Source organism: Lactuca sativa, chromosome 4, assembly GCF_002870075.4.
Source record: "Lactuca sativa cultivar Salinas chromosome 4, Lsat_Salinas_v11, whole genome shotgun sequence".
Taxonomy (NCBI): domain Eukaryota; kingdom Viridiplantae; phylum Streptophyta; class Magnoliopsida; order Asterales; family Asteraceae; genus Lactuca; species Lactuca sativa.
Genome location: NC_056626.2, coordinates 221505304 through 221532441, shown reverse-complemented (window position 1 = coordinate 221532441; position 27138 = coordinate 221505304). Strand labels below are relative to the sequence as shown.

General features: G+C 36.2%; 1 protein-coding gene across 1 annotated transcript; it reads left to right on the top strand.

The window, feature by feature from the left end:
* The first annotated feature begins 13150 nt into the window (after positions 1-13150).
* Positions 13151-14257, top strand: LOC111893604 (bZIP transcription factor 11). The gene has a single exon (XM_023889671.3). The coding sequence runs from the start codon at positions 13598-13600 to the stop codon at positions 14066-14068; it is 471 nt and encodes a 156-aa protein (XP_023745439.1). The 5' UTR covers positions 13151-13597; the 3' UTR covers positions 14069-14257.
* The last annotated feature ends 12881 nt before the right edge of the window (positions 14258-27138 follow it).

Here is a 27138-nt window from a genome sequence, read left to right as displayed (position 1 = left end):
AAGAGGGAATTCTGGTGGATAATGAGGAAGAAACAGTAGAGCTTTTGAAGCATAATTTTCCAAAAGAAGTAACTGCTGATAAAGAAGTTTTTTCCCATATTGCACGAATCCCAGATGCTATGTTGAAAAAGGTTGATCCAATGAATTCTATGCTTATCAACTATATGACCACAATTGATCCCAAAGTTGAAATTGGGAAGTTGTTAATGAAAGAAGGTGCAGGTCTATCGAAGAATTCTAGGACTACAAAGACAACTGAGATTATCATTCCTGAGCCCACAGTTAAAGAAAAGAGGACATCAAAGTCTCCAAAGATGAAGGCTGATGAGTTAGTTTCGAAAGTTGTGATACAATCTGTTGGACCTATTGTTACAAAACCAACTTCAGAAACTATTCCTTCGAAGTCTGGAGTTTTTCGAAGATTAAAACAGAAGTATGGTGGTTCTCCTACTTTGAATGTGGTTCGCAAACCTCATATTACTCATCAAGGAGTAGTTATGCGCGAAGTCCCAACTCCAGTTTCTCCTCACTCAAAGAAACGACAAGATGAGGATATGGAAAAGAAGATTTCGAAGAAAAAGATGAAGAGGAAGAAGAGAAAGTTAGTGATTTCAACGGAGTAATATGAAGAAGAACAAGTTCCTGAAACATCAGAACTTGAACCTGTTATAGAGCTTACTTCTCCTGAGAAGACTGTTGTCATACCACCCGAAGTTTCGTCTGCCAAATCATTTCATGAGGAGGTACGAACTTCAGACATCACTACAAACATATCTGATAAGGATGTAAATTTCATCATCGGTGAAAGAGATATGTCGATGGAAAATACTCAATCTTCACAAGGTACTCCAATTATTGTTTCTATCGAACCTAGTACAAGTACATTTGTTTCTTTACCTCCATATATCATCCCTACTACTTCCATCACTGATTCACCAACCTTTCAAAACATCATCAACCAATCTTTTACATCCATTTTTTCATCTCAATCCACTGATCCACCCAAACCGAATGATGAATCTGAAACTGAAGAAGGTGGGTTTGGCGGTACTTTTGAAGATATGGTTTTTGATGAAGAAGAGGAGGATTTTCCTGATCATATGCTCATGTCCATGAAAAAATTCAAAATTCTAAATAAAAAGCTAAATTCAATTATTCAGTCTCAAGCAGACATGGGGGGAGGAAGTTTAGTGTCCAGTTTCGAAATTGATGGACTGATGAAGGCTTGTGAGGCACGCATGATGAGCAAGATGTCTGGTATGCTTAGAGATACCGAGTCTAGAATCATAGAAAAGGTTGATCAAAATGATTAAAACACTGAGTTGAGGATCAATTCTTTCAATTCGAAATATGTGGGAGCTGTGAGAGAGTTAATGAATGTTCAAAAGGAACGACACACTCTATTTGTCATGGATGCGAAGAAAGTGAGAGAAGATGTTAATTTAAAGCTTCAAGAGATTCGTGATGACATGGTCCGTGAAGTTGAAGTTGTTCGAAATGATTATGCCGCTCTGCATAAGAAAGTTGATATTATCTATGATGTTGTCACGAAGTATGTTACGTTGTATGAAAGCTTGAGTCCTCAAATTACTCAACTTTCTACAACTGGCAATCAACAGTTTGGAAAGATTATTTTGATGCTTAAAGATTTGAAAGAGTCGGTGATAAAGCCTGCTACCTCTTCGATAATTACTCCAGAGTTTATCTCACAAAAGTTTACATAGTTCGAAGCCATTCGCCATAAACAACTAGCTCCACTGTCAACAATTTCGAATCTTCTTCCAACTGGTGCCCCACCTGTTCAAACAGGGGTGCAAGGGGGAGAAAAGAGGGTTGGAGAAGGATCTCATGCGAAGGCTGAAGGTAATGTTTTTCATGGAGAAGCTAAGGTTGTGGGTAAAGTTTATCCTTCAAATATTCCATCGAATAAGCCTATAATATCGATTGTTGGACCAGTTACTTCAAGGGTTGTAACATCCATACCGTTTACAAAGTCGATTTCGAAGGGGATTGTTATTGGGTCATCTACTGGTCAAGCTGAAGCTTCGAAAATAAAGGATGTTACAAATAAATCAACAAACAAAGGAAATACAATTGTTGTTGAAAAATCAAAAGAAGAGAAGAAAGTTGAAGCTGAAGCAGAGATGGAAACGCTAAGGGTAATTCAGAGCATAATGAGGCAAAGTGAAGTGATCCTCTAGGTTTGGACAAAGGAGATCCTGCCAAACTTTATAACTACAATATGATAGAAGCAAAAGTGGCTTACAACCATATGTATGCATTTGAGAAGAAACCAAAACAGAGTTACATGGTTTCGAATACAGACATGAGCCAGCTGGATTTTCCGATTAATGAAATGATGTTTCTCATGCCTCAATTCAAACACTCTGATAAATCCAAAAGCGAAGATGACTACAACTACATGAACCTTTGTTTTCATGCAGTTATTATGAAGGCACCTGAAGAAGTTTGGTCATTGATAAAAATCAAGAAGGTTATAAGCATCAAGATGGATATTCTATTCGAAGACATGATGCAGAATGTGAGATACATTGTTGCAAGAGCTAATGGTCAGATTTGTGATTTCACAGTCGCAGACTTTCCTTTCATGAATCTGTATGACCTTATTCAAATGGCTCTTCTCCTAAAAGATAAAAATTATTCATATCTTCTAGAAACAGAACCTGATGTTTTTCGACTTGGAGTGGCTCACATCAAAATTTTATTGGAGAGCTATTATTAGTGTTTAGCTCTTACAGATGTTGAGCTAGCAACTGTGAAAGGACTTGAAGACAAAGTACCCATGGATTTATCCAAGTCTCAACAAGAATTGAAGAAATATGCTGATGGGGAAATATGTTTAAAGCCTTTTGGTTTGGTATTTGCTGGTAAAGATAAAGCTGGAAAGTCGAGGAGATTCTTATTCCAAGTCGCTGAAATTGAAAGATATACAACGTCTCAATATACGAACTTCATTGTTCGTACGAATAATTGCAAGAAAAACAATGAAGGAGACAAGAAGGAGCTAAAGAAGATTATATCCTGGTACACAAAAGTTCGAAGGGTGATAATGTATACCATCCAGATTCTCACAACATGAGAATTTGACTTCATTCCAAAGGGGGAGATAGTTAGGGTCGAAGACTGTTTGTAATGAGTCGAAGACCATACCCTTTGTGTACTTGTAATATATTTACTAAGACGTCTATATGTTCGAAGCTTAAGTGTAATGTCTTAGGATTTTTTGTATACTTTCTTGTTCACTATAAATAGGGACTTTACATAGAGTTAGAGAGTAAGTCTTTTACAGAACTTGTCTTTGTACTCTCTGTAAAATTTTGGAAGTATAATAGAGCTAAAACAAGATTATATTTAAATTTCATTGTAACAACCCGAAATTCATATCCCTAAATGTAACCCTTCTCGCAACTCGTTCCGATCATCCAATCGTCGTTTCTGATTTCATTTCCGTTTCCGACCTTTTATTAAGTCGTTAATGTGGATTTTTATTTTATGACTTAATAAGTGTCTTTATAATCTTAGAACTCATTCTAACATCTCATATTAATGATCAGAACATTTCTAGAATCAGCCATATCGGGTTTCGGCAAATTGGCCGGGTGCGACCAAAAGCCCTGTCTAACGCCGGTATCGGGTAGAATTCTAACGTGTCTCGAACTTGGACACTATTTAAAGTGATCCAAGTTTCCATTTTGAAGCTTTTGCTCCATTTTACAACTTTCACTCCAACCTCTCTCCTCAAACTAAATTTAAGGGTAAAAATCTCAAGTTTAAGGCTTCAAATCATCAAGGTACCTTCCCTAATTTGTTTTACCACCTCTCTAGCCTTCAAATTCGAGTTTAAACCATGGATTAGGGTCATTACCATGATTTTACGGCCCTAGAACTATCCTAGGGCGTAAACTCATATAAATGGGGTTTTTGGAGCAATAAAACCCTTCCAAACTACAAATGGACCTTAGTTATGGCTAAATGACTTTATGGAATGAGCTTAGAATGCCTTGGACCCTAATTTAAAGTCTTGTATATGAGTTTACGGCCCTGGAAGGTGCCTAGGCCGTAAACACATATTTAAAGGGGTTTTAAGCTATTTAACCCTTCCAAGACACAAACAAGACTTAGATATGATTTTTAGAATATTGGAAATGGACCTAGAACACCTTAAACATAAATTTTGATGGGTTTGTGTGAGTTTACGGCCAAGGCTTGTGCTTGGGCCGTAAACTCCTTAAACTTGGGTGTAAACACATTTTCAAGGTGTTAGAAAACCATCGAACACCCCCAAAAGCCTTGGAATAAATCATAGGACCAACCAAATATAATTTAAGGGCTTTAAACATAACAAAACCTCACATATGAGAGTTTACGGCCATACAACATGCTCCATGGCCGTAAACTCCTAAAAGGATGTCAAATGGTGCCGAAAATTTATTTCTAGGCTTGTAGGAATTTTTAGAATCACATGTGATTAATTTTGGGACCTTAAAAACACTTATTCAAGGGGATATGAGAGTTTACGGCCATAGACCCCATGCCAAGGCCGTAAACTCCCTTAATTGTTGTATTTGGTAATTTTAATCCATTCCAAGCAATAGATAAAATTATTCCAAGCATTTCCAAGTGTTAATATCCATTTGTGACCCCTTAAACACCATAAACCACCCCACCATGAGTTTACGGCCGTAAACTCATGGGGAATGGGTGTTTAGGCCATAAACTTTATTAGGGAGTTTACTCTTGGGGAGTAAACTCAAATTCCAAGCCCCTCGCTTCAATTCCCGTCCGTAGATGTCACCCGGGTCGCTCCAAACGTTCGTTTTGAGGTGTTTAACCTCGTTAGAGTATAATGTTCCATATAATTAGTGATTATAAATCTAATTAGATATATACGGACATTATTTCTTTTTACATAGGGACATCGCGAGTAATCAGGCCCCGAACCGACGTTTAGTGTCCGAAATCATCGCATTTCCGAGTCCGGTGAGTTCATACCCCTACCCTTTTTCCGTGTTTTCAATGGTTTTTCAATGTTTTCAGGGGAGAATACAAGCAAAAAGTACAAGTGTATTTTGTACTTAAACTAATTTTCAACTCAATGGTTTTACTTACTAAATGTCTTGATTTCCAAAGATTTGTGGTAACTGACGTTTCGAATTGCAGGTTAAACATAGATTTCTTTTAAAAAGAGTTATAATTACATTCTTTTTGAATAAGAAATCATACTAATCATATTTAAGATCAACGAATACGAATACGAATACGAATACAAAAATGAATACGAATACGAATACGAATACGAATACGAATACGACTACGAATACGAATACGAATACGAATACGAAAACGAATACGAATATGAAAACGAATACGAATTTGAATACGAATATGAAAACAAATACGAATATGAAAATGAATACGAATTTGAATACGAATACGAAAACGAATACGAATACGAATACGAATACGAATACAAATACGAATACGAATACGAATACGAATACGAATATGAAAACGAAAATGAATACGAATACGAATACGAAAACGAATACGAGTACGAATACGAATGTGAATACGAATACGAATACGAATACGGATACGAATTCGAATACGAACACGAATACGACTACGAATGCGAAATGACGCCTTTGGTTGACACTAAGACTTCGAAAATACAGTTAGTGTACTCCTTGAGTGTCACTAGAGTTTCGAATCTGATACGAAAATACGCCTCTGGACCTCTACTGAGTTTCAAATATATCCGCCTCAGAATCTCGACAGAGCTTCGAATACACAACTAATATACTCATTTGGAAATCAGCAGAACTTCGAAAATACTGTAATGTACGCTTCTGTGTGATTCCAAATATTCGAAAATACAACTAAGTTAGTAAATTATAGTCATCCGAATGTAGAATAACTAAGGGTTTAGAACACATAACTAAAACTACTCACATTGTAATTACTAGTACTTCGAAATCAGACTTAAGAACTAAACACCACACATAGGAAAATATGGGATTTTCCTGGGATAACTTTACAATCAGTAACAAACCTAGATACAAATAGACAACTCAACACATAGGAAAATATGGGATTTTCCTGGGATAACATTACAATCAGTAACAAACCTAGATACAAATAGACAACTCAACACATAGGAAAATATGAGATTTTCCTGGGTAGCATAATAGCACATAAAGGGATAACGTAACAAACGAATAACTAAAATTAAAAGGAAAATATGGGATTTTCCTGGAAAGACGTAACCAACTGTTTTCGAAACTGTAACAAAGGATACCCAAACCGTTTTCTTAAGAAAATATGGGATTTTCTTGATCAACAACTTTTCCAGAAAGTAAAGGAACTCATTCTTTTCAAAACTAAACCGCTTATGAACTCACCAGCTTTATGCTGATTTTCAAACTGCTTGTATTCTCAGGTCAGCGTTAGACAGGTACACCACAACCATTTGGAGAAGACGGAGCGTCCTGAAGACTCGTCTTTACTTTTGTTTATATTACATATGTAAAACACTTCTATAACTTTTCTTTCAAACTGATGTAAACAATATTATGTAATGTAATGTTTTGTGTTTACTGTTTTACTATGTGCATTGGATTTGATACTCAACATGGAGTCAACCCCGGAAATGTTTCCGCCTTCGGTTTTCGGGGTGTGACATTCGTGTTCTTTCATTTCATTTTTACTCTGATTTGATTCGCATTACTTGATTAACGATTCATCATTGGCTACTATAGAAGGTTCACTCAAAACTTCTCTAGAATCGCAAAACCCCTCACCACCCTGACTCAGAAGGGTGTAACCTTCAATTGGGAGGAGAAACAAGAAACTGCTTTTCAGACACTAAATCAAGCCCTATGCAGCGCCCCGATCTGGTCCCTCCCAGAAGGGACGAAAGATTTTGTCGTTTACTGCGATGCGTCTAGACAAGGGCTAGGTTGCGTTCTTATGCAGCGAGGAAAGGTCATATCCTATGCCTCGAGACAACTTAAGAACCACAAGGTCAACTATACCACACATGACCTCGAACAGGGAGCAGTGATTTTGGCTCTGAAGATCTGGGGGCATTACCTTTTATTGTATGAAATGTACAGTCTTTACAGACCATAATAGCCTCCAGCACATCTTCGTTAAAAAAAAGAACTTAACATGAGGAAACGGCGAAGGGTGGAACTACTCAACGATTACGAATGAGAGATTCACTATCATCCCGACAAAGCCAATGTAGTATCAGATGCCCTTAGTCAAAAAGAATACTTGAGCCGCCGAGTAAAGTCTTTAACTATGACTATCAATTCACACCTGTCAACATAGATCAAAGATGCTCAGTTGGAAGCCTTGAAACCCGAGAACATGGCAGGTGAAGCCTTAAGAGGAATGGATAAAAACAAAGAAGTTAAGGATGATAGAGTTTGTTACCTCATGAATCGAATCTGGACACCGAAGTTTGGTGGTTACAAAGACATTGTCATGAACGACGCACACAAAACTCGATACTACGTTCATCCCGGTTCAGATAAGATATATATGGACCTTAAGAAACTTTATTGGTGGCCAAACATGAAAGTTGAAATTGCTACCTATGTGGGCAAGTGCCTGACTTGCACCAAAGTCAAGGTAGAATACCAGAAACCTTTCAGGTTTACTACAACAACTATAAATACCCAAATGGAAGTGGGAGTAGATAACTATGGATTTCATAACCTCACTAAAAGAAACTGACATAATGGAGAAGTTAACAAGGACATACATTAAAGAGATAGTATGATTGCATGGTGTGCCAATATCCATTATCTCTGAGCGAGATAGTAGATTTACCTTGCGGTTTTGGCAATCAATGCAAAAGTCCTTAGGAACTAAACTTGACCTGAGTACATCGTACCATCCCCAGACTGATGGGCAAAGCGAGAGAACCATACAAACGTTGGAAGACATGTTGAGAGCTTGTGTGATAGATTTTGGTAAAGCTTGGGATACCCATTTACCACTCATCAAATTCCCGTACAATAACAGCTATCACACTAGCATCAAAGTTGCTCCGTTTGAAGCCCTCTATGGCCGTAAGTGTAGATCCCCTCTGTGCTTGGCTGAAGTGGGTGATACATAACTAGCAAAGAAACAAGTACCTGACAACACTCTAACCGGTCCCGAGATCATTCGAGAAACAACCTAAAAGATCGTCCAAATACAAGAACGACTGAAACCTTTTAGAGAAAGACAAAAGAGTTATGCGGACAAACGACGAAAACCCTTGGAATTTCAGGTTGGTGACGACGTCCTGTTAAATGTCTCACCCTGTAAAGGAATGATATGTTTTGGTAAACTTGGAAAACGAAATCCAAGGTACATCAGACCATTCGAGATTCTTGCTAGAATCAGCCCGGTGGCTTACAAACTTAAAGTACCGCATGAAGTCAGTAACATACATCCCAGTTTTCACGTATCCAATCTAAAGAAGTGTCTGTCTGACGAGACTCTTGTAACCTCACTCGATGAAATCGAGATAAACAAGAGTCTACACTTCATAGAAGAACCGGTGGAAATCATGGATAGGGAAATAAAGAGAACAAAACAAAGTTGTATACCAATAGTGAAGGTTCGCTGGAATGCCAAGCGGGGATGAATGTAGTATCGAGTTTTGTTACCGCATGACGGTTGCCTAGGTTTTAACACTAATTTCGGGATTTGTTCCCCTGTTTAATGGAAGTGAGGGATAAGGTTTTCACACCCTCAGCCTCCATCACCTTCCTTTCACCCTCGATAAACCCTAGCCTTGATATTGAACTGGTGAGCTATTTATGGTGATTTTAGCCCTTGAAGAAGAAGGAGATGGTGTGATTGCTAGTTAGAAGAGGGTATCACTCTAGATCTTTCATCTCCTGCATCTGGTGGAGTTTAGGAAGGTATAAAGCCTCCACCTTTTTGGTTCTCTCTCCATAGATCTAGGATTTATTGCATTTCTTGGCTCATTTTTGAGTTTGGGTTTGTTAGATGAGATAAATTTTCCAATTCATACAAGTTGGGAATTTACTCTTCGGTTTGCCATAATCTATCCACTCATCGAGCCAAAAAAGAGTATCTTAACTAGAACCAAGCACCATTATTATGATATTTTTGTAGCTTAACCTATCTTTTTGAATATCATTTTTAACCCATAAATATCGTTCCATGCCCTCGTTATTACATTTTTTGATTGGTAATCATAAGATTTGCATGAAAGGTTATGTATACTTTTAATAACTTGAAACCATAAATACGAATGATTAGTTGATAGCCGCTACTACCACTTGCTTATTAGGCCTATGTGTAGAGATCGTAGTGACCAACACCATGCTCTCTATTTTCTTTATATGCGATTACTTTATCCCAAGCCACCCAATGGATTTTTGAGTTCCTGTCTCCACTACCCTAGAATAATGTCCTACCTATCTTATAAGAGATTCCAAGAACCCTACAGGCGCTTTAAAAATAGAAAGCTAGTATGTAGGAAGAATGCAAAGCATCACCTTTAAAGATAGTTAGCCTACTCTAAACGATATTTTTTTAGATTTCAATAATGAAAAAATAGAATTGAACCAGTTGATTATTGGTTTTAGTTTTTTGATAAGTTTTATATTAGCTCCTACTGGGATGCTAGGTATTTGAAGGGTAGGGAGCCCGCTTCACAACCAAGAAGATTAACACATTTATAACTAGTGTCACTAACGGGGGCACCTATGCCAAAGACCTTGGACTTATGGAAGTATACTTTTATATCGAATGATACATGAAAACATAGAAGAATATGTGCAAGGTTGTTGATGCTGAATTAAGACGATTCCCTTATGAACAAGGAATTGTCGGCATAAAATAAGTGTGACATAATTATCCCATTATGTATGATCTTGATGCCAGTGTATACTCGTTTATCTCTTGTGGAATTTAAGGCCACGTTTAAGCCTTCCATTGCAACGACGAAGAAAATAGGAGATAGAGGATCACAATGACGAACACGTCTATATATGTCAAACTCCATGGCAGGGGATCATTTACAATTATCGAGTCTCGAGAAGACGCTAGACACCTATTGATCCAATTCCTCCATTTGTGTCCACACCCTTTTGCATGAGATAGGAGTCGAGATACTCCTAGTTAATCGAATCAAAAGATTTATCAAAGTCAACTTTGATTAGAAACACTTTCTTTTTAATATGTTTAGCTCATGAATAATTGTTATTGATAATAAGAGGACTCAAGGATGTTACACGCTTCCATGTAAGTCAATTCAACATAATCAATTACCAATCCAAGAATAGATTTGAGCCAAGACGCAAGAGCCTAGATATTATCTTTTATAAGCACTCGGTCATTCTTATCAAGTGATAATCACAAATAAGGGTAGGGTCTTTAATCTTTGGGAGGAGAGTTATAAATGATGAGTTACACCTGCTAGCCAAAGTACCGTAAGTCTCCAAATGTTTAACATAATCCATAAGATTATCCAAAATGCTTGCCCAAAAGTTGTTTAGGAATTTAAATGTGAATCCATCATGTTCAGGGGCATGATCACTCCCGCCAGCCCAAATCGCTTCTTTGATCTCCTCAACCAAGAGTGACGACTCAATGGACGTTATAACAGAGGAGATAGTGGGGCGGACGTTTGAATTTATCCGTTTCAACCTAGAAGTCCAAGTTTCATAAAATTTCTCCTAGAAGAATCGATAATTTTCACCTTTTATTTGAGAGACATCAGATATCCAACAACCATTTATCATTGAAATGTTTAATCGATTCATGATATTTTTATTGTTAAAATTAAAATACTCATAAAAGAATTTCAAGTCTAAGGTAACTAATCTCTCCATTTTATTTGAGCGTTTTGTTTCAAATCTAAGGTAGCCAATCTCTCCAATTCTAATATTTTATACATGATGCTATTAAAATCCTGTAATCCCGAATCGAGAAGAATCTTGGTTTCAATACAATGTCAAGTTTATGAACCTTTGATTTCAGAACATATACCTTCTAATTTTTTTAAAAGAAAAGTCAAATTCCTTTATTTTCTGATTGCTTTTTTAGGACACATAAGTTTAGTTTCCAAGTACCGATCGACAATACCATAACCTTTAAAATCATCATGTGTTGTGTTTACAGTTTCGTTGATGCCATCTTTTAATAGCCATAAGTTAAAGAATTTAAAATGGACCGGGGGGGTGGGGGAAGTCAGCAACATAGGAGTTTAGTTGTCCGGACAATAGTCCGACAGTTCATGGGGTGAGCACTCACCACAGAAGATGGGTGACATGAAAGCAAAGTAGAGCAAATGAGAAAACGATATAATTTACTGATTTTCGCTCAGAAGTATGTGTATTAATGTTCCTCCAAATGAAATTAAAATGAATTCTATTTCTCATCACTAGTTTTGTAATTTCCATCTTAATTATCAAAGAGTTATATTTTATTATGTTATTATTATTTTTATTCTAACAATAGCCTAAGCCAAAAATTCCTACCACTCAAGTTTGGCTTAATTCATTAGCATTTGATAATGAGATAATAACTTGAAAAGGTAACAGACTTTCAACTTTGTTCACATTTTGTCATTGATTTTTTTTCGTTCTTGATTTACCCCTTAATTATTTGAATTTGTTCACATTTTACCCTTATGACTGGTTACAATTGGTCATAAGGGTAAAATGTGAACATTTCAAATAATTCATGGGTAAATCAACCATAAAAAAGCTCAGTGACTAAATATATACTAGTTGAAAGTTTGTTACCCTTTCAAATCATTATCCATTATCGTAATCATCGCTTATTTTATTTTGATGTGTGTTGTGTTTGTAAGGAGTATTATAGAATAGAATGTGTGTCACAAAATCGTGTTGTAGTTTATTGCTTTAATCCTAGTCGACAAGATAAATTTTTTAGTAGAGTTTTTTTATTTACGTCTAAGTGAAATGCCAACCTACACAGAAGAAATAATTAGTAGAGTTTCACAAAGGCAAAAAGACACATATACAAACAATAAAACGAAATATATATCGAAAATCAAAAGGAGCATGATGAGAAGGTACATATACAACCAACATACAAATAGAAAATATAAACACAAGTATTAAGTAGGAAGAAAAGTATTGACAAAATAAGTTGAAAGTAAAAACAGTGAAAACTAAGCAAAATGCACAAACAATGTAAATGCAACTAGCACTTAGATTAATCATGTACTACTCCACGACCTTGGTCTTATGCATCCACACTCTCTAATCAATGTTTGAGTCCTTGTAAAGAGAGAAACCTCATTCAAATTCAACATTGCATTATCTTCACACTTTTTTATTATATGTTTTCTCTTCCTTGCATGATCTACAATGGTCGTCTCCACCCCGTGGATTGAAAACAGGCCTATGTCCTAAGTATATGTTTGAAACCACCACAATTTTTGTTTTTTCAATTTCTATATGATTAAAGTCGTTTCTATTGTATTTCAAAGTGTTATTTTTTGTACGTTACACAATAAAGATATATCACACGATTACTATAACATTCTTACTTTTGTGACCTTCATATTCAGCTTGTATTCATTTTTAATAACATGTAGAACCATGCATTTACATAATAATGACTTGAAAGAGCAACAAACCTTCAATTTTATTCATAATTAGTCATTAAACTTTTTGGTACTTGATTTACTCTAAATTTACTCTTATGACCGGTTATAACCGATCATAAAGATAAAATATAAACAATTTCAAATAATTTAGGAGTAAACCAAACACGAAAAAAAAAATTAATAACTTAATATAGACAAAATTGAAAGTCCATTATTTTCTCAACTTATTATCCCTTTGATTGTTTAATTTAAACTTTGTAAAACTGACCCCTGGTTATACCAATAACTAATTAGCCGATATGTTATTATTTCTTTGTTAAAATGATTATACAATATAAGGTTATTAAAAAAATGGTGAAAAATGAAGTTTAAAACATGCGATGGAGATGGAGCACTGCATTGATTTCATTAGCTTACCTGTAAAATTGTTTGTTTTTGCAACTCCAGCTGTTACTTGTTTTCTTGTGGAAATTTCTCTCCACCCTACGTCCCCAATCACACTTCCCTACCCTCCCATGGTATATTCCAAACGCTTTTTCATTATTTTAACCCAACACCCACCACCATTTTCATCTATATAATCATCCCTCTTCTTTCCTTCAAAAATCTCTTCCTTCCATCTCTCTTTCCCCTGGTGTTTCTTGATTCAAACATCTCTTGTCTTCTTTTTTTTCACGTTCAACATCGAATCTATAGATGTTAGAGATTGATGTCTCCTGTTCTTAGTGAAATTCTCAGGTCCGGCTTTACTATCAACTCCTCCCTCCGTCGCCGGACCCATCTCGTTCAATCTTTGTCCGTCGTCTTCCTCTACTGGTTCTACGTTTTTTCATGAACAACCCTTCAACCCTCCGCCTACATTAATACAGCTTCATATATACATATCTATATCTATATCTATCTTGCAAAACAAATAAACCGTATTCATATTACTCAAGTTTTTATTTTTTGGTTATTTTTGGTATGGCTTCTTCAAGTGGGAACTCGTCTCAGATCCAAAACTCAGGATCCGATGAGGATTTACTTCACCAAAGGAAGAGGAAGAGAATGCAATCAAACCGTGAATCTGCACGAAGATCGAGAATAAGGAAACAGAAACATGTTGATGATCTCACCGATCAAATCAACCAGATCAAGAAAGATAACGCCCAGATCCTCACCACCATTAACGTCACCACACAACAGTTTGTTCATGTGGAAGCCGACAACTCTGTGTTGAGAGCTCAGATGGGTGAGCTCAGCCAGCGGCTGGATTACCTTAACGAAATCATTAATCTCATGAACAACAACTACACAAACACTAATTGCACGAATGGTGCAAGTACAACTGGGCTGTTTGAGTTTGAAAATCACGATGATTTCATGAACAATCCATGGAACTTGATGTACCTCAACCAACAGCCAATCATGGCTGCTGAGATGTTACGGTACTAGTCATTAATGCATGCGGTACAATGTACTACTAGGGTTAGGTTTGATGGTGCTTTATTGGGTTGTACTTTTAGGTTTGATTGGTGGTGGTTGAGTTGGCACTTTTTAATATTAAAATCAAGGCTTGTATCTAGTGGAGAGTGGAGACGGAAGAAAAGGAATATATTGGCTTTCTCCTTTTTATATATTAAATAGTTTATGTTTTTTAAGTAACAATATTTTATTCTATATTAATATTATTATATATGTTGAGGCAATGATAAATACGTAGTTGTATTTTTCCAGGAATAAAATTTTGGCCACTGATGTTATGTCAAACTTTTCTCAGATTAGAAAAATACAAGTGGATTGCGTGAATGAATTGCACCGGTAGTTTTTTGTTTTATATAATTCAGTTGAGGTCAAGAAATCATCATTGATTAAGCAGTTCATGGTTGAAAGTATTCTTATTAAGTTATTATATATGAGACTTTTTCTTTTTGTCTTAAAGAATATGTATAGAGTCATAGAGATTAATAATTGAAACTTCCGATGGGACGCATAGTTTTTATATACATATAAAATACAATTGTAGCACACTACAACTTGGATTGATATGTAACAATGACAAAATTTGTTTATTCGATAATAATATCTTGTCTCCAGCAAAAAACAAGTTAACCAAAAAATATTTGATACTCCTACACTAGAAATTTTTTATTTAACTATAAAAATCACCTATGGAGAAAATCCGTTGGTAATTACCTACGGAATATCTACGGAATAACGAATAAAATATTTGTCCTAAATTACCTATAAACTACCTAAAGATTAGTGATAAAAATTATTTCGGTAGATAATCCATTGGTAATCACCTACTCATTACCTCCGGATAATAATATTTTATTCTGAATTAATACTCTATAGGTATTCCATGAGAATTTATCTACGACACAACGACGGAATATTAAAAGATCCCAATTTTTTAATCTACTTAAATATGTTGTAGGAATTTTATACGTAATTAACTACATATTACCTACGGAACGGTGAAAAAAGGTGTGAAGTTTTTAATTTTTGTAGGTAATTCGTAGTAAAGTATTTTCATTTCTTTTTTATTATTATTCATTAATTCATTATTATAATTAATAGTAGTAATTTTATTATATATATATATATATATATATATATATATATATATATATATATATATATATATATATATATATATATATATATATATATATGTGTGTGTGTGTGTATTTCTGTAGTATTTTTTTAATGTATAAATGTTTTGAAAAAATGAAACCGATAGAGCACATTTGACCTTCGATATATGAGAAATACAAAAGCATAAATGTGCATACAAATACATACACGTGTAAATGTAAACATATGTTTATGTATGTGAATGTGTATATCATATGTATGTAAAAAAATGATTAAACTTGAAATGAGTAATAGGTTTTGATGGTGTATATAGATATATGTATGTTTATCATATGTGCACAATCAAAACTCATTACTCATTTAAAGTTTTATCATTTTTGCGTATATGTATGTCTACAATGGTGCACATGGATGTATGTAGGTTTATATTATGTAAAACTTGGTGAAAAGAAAGTAATCAATATATAATAATGTGATGAAAAAATAAGCGAAAAATATGACATTTGTCTCTTTGAAAATGAAAAAAAATACAAAAACTTTCGTAGGTATGTTGTAGCTAATTACTTACATATTACCGTAGCTACTCTGTAGTTAAATACCTACAAATTATCTACATAAATTCAAATCCATAGGCAATCTGTAAGTATTTTACCTACAGATTCTTTACGAAAATTTTTGTATTTTTCTTTTTCCAAAAATCAAATGTGGTTTTTTTCGCTTTATTCTTTTACAACATTACTATACATTTGTTACTTTGTTTTCACCATGTTATACATAATATAAACATACGTACATCCATGTACACAATCGAAACTCATTATTCATTTCAAGTTTAATCATTTTTGTTTATGTCTGTGTATACAATGGCGCACATGAATGTATGTATGTTTATATTAAGTAAATCTTGGTGAAAACAAAGTAATTAATGTATAATAATGTTATGAAAAAAATAAAGCAAAAAAAACTAACATTTTACCATTCGAAATGAAAAATACAAAAACTTATGTAGGTAAGTTGTAGGTAATTACCTACGGATTCAGTATCCCGTAGGTAATCTTTAGTTAGATACCTAAAGATTATCTACGAAAATCCAAATCTGTTGCCAATCCATAGGTATTTACCTACAGATTCTCTACGAAACATTTTTATATTTTCCATTTTTCGAAGGCCAAAATCATATTTTCGCTTTATTTTTTTACAACATTACTATACATTGATGACTTAGTTTTTACCAAGTTATACATAATATAAACATACATACATCTGTGTTCACAATCGAAACTCATTACTCATTTCATGTTTAATCATTTTTGTGTGTGTGTATATATATATATATATATATATATATATATATATATATATATATATATATATATATATATATATAATGGTGCACATTGATGTATGTATGAACACGAAGTAATCACTGTAGCAAAAAAAAAATATTTGAGCCCCAAAAAATGAAAAATACAAAATCGACCATAAGTAATCTATAGGTAAGGACATACGGATTGCCTACAGATTTGAATTTTTGTAGGTAATCTGTAGGTATTTAACTACATATTACCTACAAAAGTTTTTGTAATTTTCATTTTTGAATGATCAAATGTCGTTTTTTTGCTTCAGTTTTTTCATAACATTACTATATATTGATTACTTTGTTTTCACCAAGTTATACATAATGTAAACAAACATACATGCATGTGCATCATTGTATACATAAACATACACAAAAATGATTAAACTTCAAATGAGTAATAGGTTTTGATTGTGCACATGAATGTATGTATGTTTATATTATGTATACATACACACACACACACACACACACACACATATATATATATATATATATATATGTTGGTGATTTTAGTGTTTATCAACATATTTTGGTGTAATTATTATTAATAATTAGATAGATTGAGCAATGTTTACTCACCAAGATAGGAAGTGCATGTAGCACAGTTAGAGTGATAAATGTGAACTTGGGAAACTTGGGTTTCGGAGGCAGCGCACCTAGCGTGGTCCAAGGGGCAAAGCCCCTAGCTAATTAGGGTTCTAAGGGGCAATGCCCCCGGCAGGGCTCGGGGCAGCGCCCTGAAGCCGAAACAAGTTTATGTGTCAGACATGAGCTTACCCAATCTCAAATAACATATCACTGCTCCAAATACTGCATCTACAGATCACCTATACAAATAACAAGGGCCCAGATACTTCATCTATAGATCACCTATACAAATAATATGGACCTAATCTCAAACTACTATTTAAATTTCCCAAAATAACATCAAGTCAAACTTAGTCAAAGTCAATGGTCAAAGGTCAAGAATCAAAATTCCATCCATGATGGGTACGCCTTACGTACTCCATCTCTGTACATGGCATAGAGAATTCCTCCGCAAATTATGGGGCTCCATCCCAATCTGTCACATCCCCAAACCTGAACGACGGAAACGTTCGGGGCGGAGGACGTCATGTGCAGTATCATAAAAATTGAATAGTAAAGAAAGTAAAACACAACCATCATATACGTAATTGAGAAAGTTACATCATTTTATGTGTTAGATGTTTCCAAAATGTCAATTATATTATGATGTCAAAAGACTTCCTTAATGTTATAGCGTCAGTTCTTCAATAGCTATTGATAACTTGTTTTACTTGTTTCCTAAGAATATACAAGTTATTTGAGAAAAAGTGTCCACATTTAAGTGGGTGAGTTCATAAGCATTTGTATGAATAAATATATGTCATTCAATGAGATGAAATCACGTTTGTTTCTAGAAAATCCAATATTTTCTATAAAATGAGTTGCAATACGTTTGTTATAAAAATGAGTGTGTTTATCCCGGAAAATCATATATTTTCCATAAAGTTGATTTGTAAACTATTTATTTGTAAAGTAATCGTAATTATCCCGAAAAATCCTATATTTTCCATAAAACTGAACTGTAGTCTTATACGTTTCAAGACCGTAAAGTAAAATTATATATGCAATACTTAATTTAATAACATGTAGTTTTATTCGTAAACAATACCGTTCGAAGAGATGTGTTTTTATATAAAATAAGTGTATTGTCGATTACATGTAAAATAACATATTGTCGTTTATCATGTGAGTTTTCATAAATGTGTTATTAATGAATTGTCTGCCTCGATGTTCTTCAGGCGTGGAAAAGTTATGATATTTGTCACACATAACATGTCGGTCGTTCTGTAGCTAACAACCAGGTTGTGGGATCATTAGTCCCGTATAGATCTACACACAAGTATCACGCTCTCCGGATAGAGACTCTGGTTATAAAATATGACTTCTGTCTATACCTTGGTAGGTACGATGAAGACGATGACTCGCAAATTTCAAATGAAATACATGTTTTATTAATGAAAATGTTCGTATATGTAATTGTTACGCTTTCGTAATGTTTATAATATATAAAAATAATCATATTTTTATATAATCGTTTCTTTGCCTTGAAAGGGTAAAATAGTATGAATGTTTCCAAACTATACATATTATAGTTTACAATATGTGTTTCATTTGAACTGATAACTGTTGAGTCATAAGATGTACTGTATGCAAATGTTTTCATGTAATACTTATATAAACTATAAGAAAAAATAACAATAGTCTGTAGTTTAACACGAGTTTCCGTATGTTTACTTGTATTCCCCCTCCCATGCCCCCTAAAATGTAGGAAAAAGACATGAAAATGTTGGGGTGTGAACTCACCTTAAGTTTGATTGCAGGTAGAATCTAGCTAGAAACTAACAGCGGTTAGCGATCGTCGGCTCAAGAATGGCTCGAATTCAGCAACACGAGAGAGTGTGAGTGTATTTTTGTTGTAACAAGACCAGGAGGTTGGACTTGCTATTTATAGGTTGATCAAAGCAAGTCCACGTTGTGGGATTTATGTCCACGTTGTGGAACTGAGCTGCGTCTCCTCATAGACTTTCCATCTGCATTCTAGCTTCAAAAGGTGTCCGGATGACATTTCCACGTCATGGCCTTTATGTCCATGTCGTGGGACCTTAACACATTACTCTCGTAGACTTAGCATGTGTTTTTCTAGGCATGATTAGCGCCCTTGACTAATTCCACGCCGTGGAGCTTATGTCCACGCCGTGGAACATGGCTGATTAGGGTTTTGTCCATGTCGTGGAGCATGGCTGATTAGGTTTTCTGTCACGTGTCATGCTTTTAGACAGCTGTATCTTTGGAAGGTCATAACTTTTGCATATGAGCTCAATTTTTGACGTTCTTTATTTCCACGCGTAGGTGGAGATGTAATCCACAACTTTTATTTAGATTACTAAGGCTAAAAAGTAATCTATCATAAACTCGCTTTTTACGATTCCTAGTGTCGTGTCATTTTTTTCGCGAATTTCGACAGGTTATAACTTCTTAATTTATTATATCTTATAACTTAGTATAATGTACATAATAACTTTATATAAATATGCCCTTAGGCATACAAAGCTCTTTATTGCATCAATGTTACATGGAACAAACTACTGATACATGGTTGAAGTTTAAACCTAGTTTGTTCTAGAATTTCAAGTTGTCACATTATCCCCCCATTAGAGGAAATTTCATCCTGAAATTGAACTTTAAGTGGGACTTCAAGTCTTGTGGAAAAGATGTGGACACTTTTATTTCATTTGATCTTCACGCTCCCATGTGAATTTAGGTCCTAGTGTGACATTCCATCGAACCTTCACTATCGGTATGCGACGTTGTTTCATTCTGTTGACTTCTCTACCCAAGATTTCCATAGGTTATTCCATGACATGTAGACTCTCGTTAATCTCGATTTCATCGAGTGGGATAACTAGAGTTTCATCTGTTAAACATTTCTTGAGATTGGACACGTGGAAGGTAGGGTGTATATTACTAAGTTCTTGTGGTAGTTGGAGTTTATACGCTACAAGACCAATGCTTGCGAGGATCTCAAATGGTCAAATGTACCTTGGATTTAGTTTTCAACGCTTTCCGAAAGCATATCATGCTCTTCCAGGGTGACACCTTTAACTGAACACGATCACCAACCTGAAATTCCAAGGTTTTTTTTCTCTTGTCTGCGTAGCTCTTTTGTCTGTCTCTAAAGGCTTTTAGTCGTTCACGGATTTGAACAATCTTCTTGGTTGTTTCCCTGATGATCTCCGGACTAGTGAGAGTGCTTTCAGGAACTTGTCCTTTAGCTAAATGTATATTACCTACTTCCGCCCAACATAGAGGTGATATGTACTTGCGGCTATAGAGGTCTTCAAATGGAGTAGCCTTGATACTAGTGTGATAACTGTTGTTATATGAGAACTCAAAAAGTGGTAAATGGGTATTGAATGCGTTACCATATTCGATCACACAAGCTCTCAGCATGTCTTCTAGTGTCTGGATAGTTCTCTTACTCTGCTCGTCTTTTTGTGGGTGGTAGGTTGTACTCATGTCCAACCTAGTTCCTAGGAATTTTTGATGTGACTGCCAGAATCAAGAGGTAAATCGACAATCTCTGTTAGAGATAGTAGATATTGGTATTCCATGTAATCGTATTATTTCCCTGATGTATATTCTGGTCAGTTTTTCCATCTTGTCCGTTTCTTTGATTAGTAGGAAGTATGTGGACTTGGTTAACCGGTCGATGGACACCCAGATGGTATCAAGGCCATCCATTGTCCTGGGTAACTTAGTTATGAAATTCATTGTAATCCGCTCTCACTTCCATTCAGGTATCTGTGGTTGTTGTAGTAAACCTGAAGGCTTTTGGTATTCTACATTTATTTGGCGCAAGCCAGACACTTGCCCACGTAGGAAGCAATTTCTGCTTTCATGTTCGGCCACCAATACAATCTCTTAAGGTCCAGATACATCTTGTCAAAACCTGGGTGAATAGAGTATCGAGTCTTTTGTGCTTCGTTCATGGCAACTTCTCTGAATCCATCAAACTTCGGTGTTCAAATCCGATTCATGAGATAACGAACTCTGTCACCCTTGATTTCTATGTTTTTATCCATTCCTCTCAGGTCTTCATCTGCCATGTTTTCTGGTTTTCAGGGCCTCCAATTGAGCTTCTTTGATTTGTGTTGATAGGTGGGAATGGATAATCATGGTTAGTGCTTTTACTCTACGACCTAAGTACTCTTTTTGATTGAGGGCATCTGCTACTACATTGGCTTTGGCTAGATGATAAAGAATTTCCCATTCGTAGTCATTGAGTAGTTCAACCCATCGTTGTTGTCTCATATTAAGCTTCTTTTGGTTGAATATGTACTGAAGACTTTTGTGTTCTATGAAGATGGTGCACTTTGTACCATAGAGGTAGTGTCTCCAGATCATTAGAGCAAACACTACCGTTCCCAGTTCAAGGTTATGAGTAGTGCAATTGTCCTCGGGTGTTTTTATTTGTAGTGAGGCATAGGCGATAAACTTTCCTCGCCGTATAAGTGTTGGATTAGTGTCTAAGTCCATAACTATAATTGGTATGTATTTAACCCGACTCGGCATGGTCCATTTGGGTTGCATGGCATCGAAACATTTGGATAGACTGTTTGTGAGAAAAAGACATTTGTGACATATTAATATATTATAAGTTCTAATATATTAATATGAAATCATGTTATTTAATTAGTATTGATCAAGAATTAATTTGGACTTAATTTAGTGATCAAAAGAGACTAATTAAATATATGAGGATTGATTGTGTAAATCATTAATTCTTATATATGTGGGCTTATGATCCAAGAATCCTTATGTTGGGTTTAACCCATGTGGTGACCCATGGATACTCCATGGAGGTTAAAACCCATGGAGCATAAGGAATGGGTAAAGTCATGAGTTACATGGTGTAACCCTAATAGCCACACTATATAAAGACCCATTTAGCTCAAGAAATTAGCACTAGTGATACATATATGAGGGCTAGCCGATTTGAGCATAAAGTGTCTTCTTCTCATGGTTATTCCAAATGTTGATGATGTTGTGTGAACCATTTGAGGTGTCACACTTGGGGCACTAGGCTATCAAGCTTCATTGAGTCAAGTCACATCAAGAGGTATGTATTCTAACTTGTTATATTACCCAAGTATTAAAAGATTGTATGCTAGATAGGGTAATACCTTGGAATATTCATATTTGCATGTATAATAGAGAAAACATAGATACAAGGTATTTAGGGTTGCATGTACACTTAGGAGTGTTAGAATGCTCAAAACCCAATTGTGGTATCAGATCCATGGGTTGTTTTCTGTTATATTGATGCAAATGTTTTATTTTCAAAGTTGAAAAAAAAGAAAATAAACATGACGTTTGTCAAATTTTAAGATAATTACTTGTTTTTGTGAAAAACTAATTATTTGTAAAATTTGAATCATTTGCTATATGAGTTGAATTAGGTCAAATTTAGTTAAAGATAAAATGATATGATTATTTTATTAGTTTTAAAAGTTTGATCTAAAGAGTTTTTTGAAACCTCCATAAATTATGGATATGAAAAGGTTTTAAAAAATAGATTCAAATTTTTTTATGGAGTTACAAAACTTGGTCTTAATGTTTTAAAGAATTCCATAACTTGTTCTTAAGTTATGGAACATGAAAAGTTTCATCATAAAACAAAACATTAAACTCCATAACTTATGGAATCCAAAAGTTATTTTTTTGTGTTTCCTTGATTTATGAGTTAGTTTAGATTAATAGAAAAAAATTTGTGTTTTAGTTGTTTTCAATCCTAATTAATCTAGAGGTAGTTCATAAAATGTGTTTTTGTAACTTGTCCTCAAGTTACATAAAAGGTCACATTTATGAATCTTAAAACTCATAAAAGTGTCATAGGTTACATAAAAAAATGAAGAGTCTTTTTTATTAAATAGTATTATGACTCCATAACTTGTTCTCAAGTTATGGATGTTTAAGAGTCACTTCTTCAAAAGTGTTATTAAAGAATAAGATGTTACATAAAAAGTGAAGAGTCTTCATTTTAATGAACCATTAAACTCATAAGTTATGAAATGAAATTTTTTTAATAGTTTCAAAAACTTGCCCTCAAGTTTTGGAATTTGTAAAGTTTTCCCATGAATACTTTAATTCTAAGTTAAGCCCTTAGAATTTTAAAAGTTAAAATTCAACCATTATACTTTATAATATTATAAGTTAATAATATTATATATATATATATATATATATATATATATATATATATATATATATATATATATATATATATATATATATATATATATATATATATATAAGAGCAATACGTCTTACCATTAATATGCCTCATTCACGAAGCCGGTCTATAATGGGGGTATAAGGTTACTGCCTATAAAATAGCAGTTTAATGGGTGTCCACTCTCACCCACCGCTTCCTTGACCGGTGGAGGGTTGTTAGCCGAACGGGTAGGACAAGGACTATAATTCTCCCTTCATTAAAAGTATTAATTAAAAATACTAAGTAACTAAACATTTATAAATTCCCAATCTTAGTTACTTAGGAAAATGTGAATTTGGTGCTAACCCATGAAATTACACTTTGCACTTTCTTAAGTCAGTTAGTGGAGTGTGTGTGGTTAACCGGCACACTAGCTTGATTTAACAAGGTAGGCAAAGGGTAATTTAATGTTTATCATAGCATCGATGGAGTGTGTGTGGTTAACCGACACATCAATTGAGGGGGTAAATATTAAGGCTACCAAGTATATTTGCATGGTTATTCACACCTTGTTTTGTGATCCTCGACATCCTAGTCATGTAACACCGAAAATTTTAAAATTTATTTTAAAACAATTTATAAAAACATTTCTCTTTTAATTTCATAAAACATCAAGTTTCAAATTCCAATATGTATCATACAAATCCCAAGATCACATAATTATATCGAATTCCTCTACGTGTGTACAGATCAAGCCGGCGCCTTCCCACGGTCATCGCTAGTACCTGAAACAACAACACTAACACTGTAAGCACAAGGCTTAGTGAGTTCCCCAAAATACCGCACATAAAACACATATTAGCCACTCAAGGCCATAACTCTATGGGTCCGTGCACCCAAACTCTGTGAACCCTCAGGTTCTAACTCTGTGAACCTTCCGGTTCCAACTCTATAAACATGCACAGCATAAATCACATAGAAATAATGCAGTACAACACATAACATACATATAACATACATACACTAACACATAACTCTGATTACCGACTCAAGGTAAGGTATAGTGAGAAGACTCACCTCGCGTGTCTTGGTATCTCACGATCCCTGGAAATCCCTCGTGCTCGATCCTCCGAGCTCTAATCCTCCTATAACATCACAAGACTCTAATTAACACTTTTATCTCTAAGGTTGACTATCCCTAAGAAGTCAACACAGGTCAACGGTCAACGGTCAACTTTGACCGGACTCGGCGAGTGCACACGGCAACTCGGCGAGTCTAGACGTTCTCACCAACTCTCTAGGATTCCCTTTCTACACGTCGAGTACTCCCCCTGACTCGACGAGTTCCACCTGGAAGAATCGCGGGACCACCCCGACTCAACTCGCCGAGTCTCAAGAACGACTCGGCGAGTCCCAGCTCGACTCAGACCACTTGACGACTCTCTCTAACTCGCCCTGACTCACTGGGTCAACTCCTGACTCGACTGGACCACTCACTGGCCGGTCCGGTCCAAGGCAATCTTCAAGCTACTCGCCGAGTCTGCTCATCGGACTCGGCGAGTCCATTCCATGCAATCACCCAAACTTGCTTCTAAGGTCAGATCTACTCCAACAATTCATAGATCTGGCCCTCCTAGACTGATTCATCATGTAAAGTCCTAGTCTTGATGCATTAACAACCTCTATATGACCAATTATGAAGAATCTTCAACAAATCTCACTACACAAGGTCATGACCTCCATTGTTCTCTATAAAGCTTGAAGAATGAGACTCTCTGGACCTCTATGGATCCAGATCCGAAGTCTCATCACAAGCATGGGACTATTTGGCCATCAAATCAACTCAACAAGGCCACAAGAAACCCTAAAATCGATTATACTTCACAAATCAGGAGATGAGTCGAAATCATACCTTTAGATTGAAGGGCCAAGCTTCAAATCCACCAAATAGCAGTCTCCTTTGCCTCCTCTTGGCTAGAGCCTCCCTCTTCTTCGCTAAATAACACACAATTGTCAAGAAATGCCTCCTTTCTCTCTCAAATCGCTAAAGCACTTTCAGGGTTTCTCTCTATGGACTGATGGATGCAAATGACGGCCATAAGGCCATTTAAATAGGTCTCTAACCCGAGAAATTAGGGTTTCATTAAACAACGTGGACTCGCCGAGTCCATACCCTGGACTCGCCGAGTCCGAACGAATCCCGCGTCCAGAATCGCGACCCTACTCGGCGAGTCTGAGCTCCAACTCGCCGAGTCCCTTCTCAAAACTCAAAATATTAAAACAATAACATACCTGGAGATCCGGGCTGTTACAATTCTCCCCCACTAGGATTAGACTTCGCCCTCGAAGTCTCGCTCTAAAATAGCTCCGGATGCTGAGCCCGCATCTCGCGCTCCGGCTCCCAGGTCATCTCTGATCCCTTCCGGTGTTGCCACTAAACCAACACCAAAGGTACCTCCTTGTTCCTCAGAACCTTGATCTTCCGATCTCTGATGGCTACTGGTCTCTCGGCATAATTCAGGCTCGCATCCACCTGAATATCCTCTAATGGAACTACTGCCGACTCATCGGCAATACATTTCCTCAATTGCGACACATGAAAAGTGTCGTGGATTTGCCCCAACTCTGCTGGCAATTCCAAACGATAGGCTACCCGGCCTACCCTCGTAATCACACGAAATGGCCCAATATACCGGGGCCCCAACTTGCCCCTCTTCCTGAATCGAATCACTCCTTTCCAAGGAGAGACCTTCAGGAGAACGAAGTCGCCGACCTGAAACTCAAGCTCGGACCGGCGTCTGTCTGCATAACTCTTCTGTCGACTCTGGGCGGTCAATAACCTCTGTCTGACCTGCTGAATCTGCTCTGTCGTCTGAAGCACGATCTCGGTACTGCCCATCACTCTCTGCCCAACCTCTCCCCAGCAAATGGGGGTCCGACACCTTCTGCCATACAACAGCTCAAAGGGTGGCATACCAATGCTCGAATGATGGCTGTTGTTGTAGGAAAACTCTGCCAAGGGTAGATACGCATCCCAGCTACCCCCGAAATCCAACACACATGCTCGAAGCATGTCCTCAAGCGTCTGAATCGTTCGCTCACTCTGACCGTCTGTCTGGGGATGATATGCTGTACCAAAATGCAATCTAGTACCCAACTCCTCATGAAATTTCTTCCAGAATCTGGAAGTAAAGCGCACATCACGGTCTGAAACAATCGAGATCGGCACCCCATGCCGAGATACCACTTCTCTCACATATAATTCTGCCAACTTCTCTGCTGAAGAACTCTCACTGATGGCAAGGAAGTGAGCGCTCTTTGTCAACCTATCCACAATCACCCAAATTGCATCAACTCCTCTGGCAGTTCTCGGCAATTTGGTGATGAAATCCATAGTGATATGTTCCCATTTCCATTCGGGAACCTCCAATGGCTGCAACTTGCCATGCGGTCTCTGGTGCTCGGCCTTAACCCTACGGCAGGTCAAGCACCTCTCAACAAACCATGCGACGTCCCTCTTCATACAGGGCCACCAATACTCTCTCCTCAAATCCAAATACATCTTCGTAGCCCCCGGATGGATCGAAAATTTCGACCGATGAGCCTCCTCCATCAAGGAAGTGCGCGTACCACCCACAAACGGTACCCAAATCCGACCCTGAAAAGTCATAAGCCCTCGCCCATCCGTAACGAATTCTGAAACCAACCCAACGACCCGTTCCCTCTTCTGCATCTCCGGCTGCACAGCCTCGGCCTGTGCCCCACGAATGGCATCCAATACCG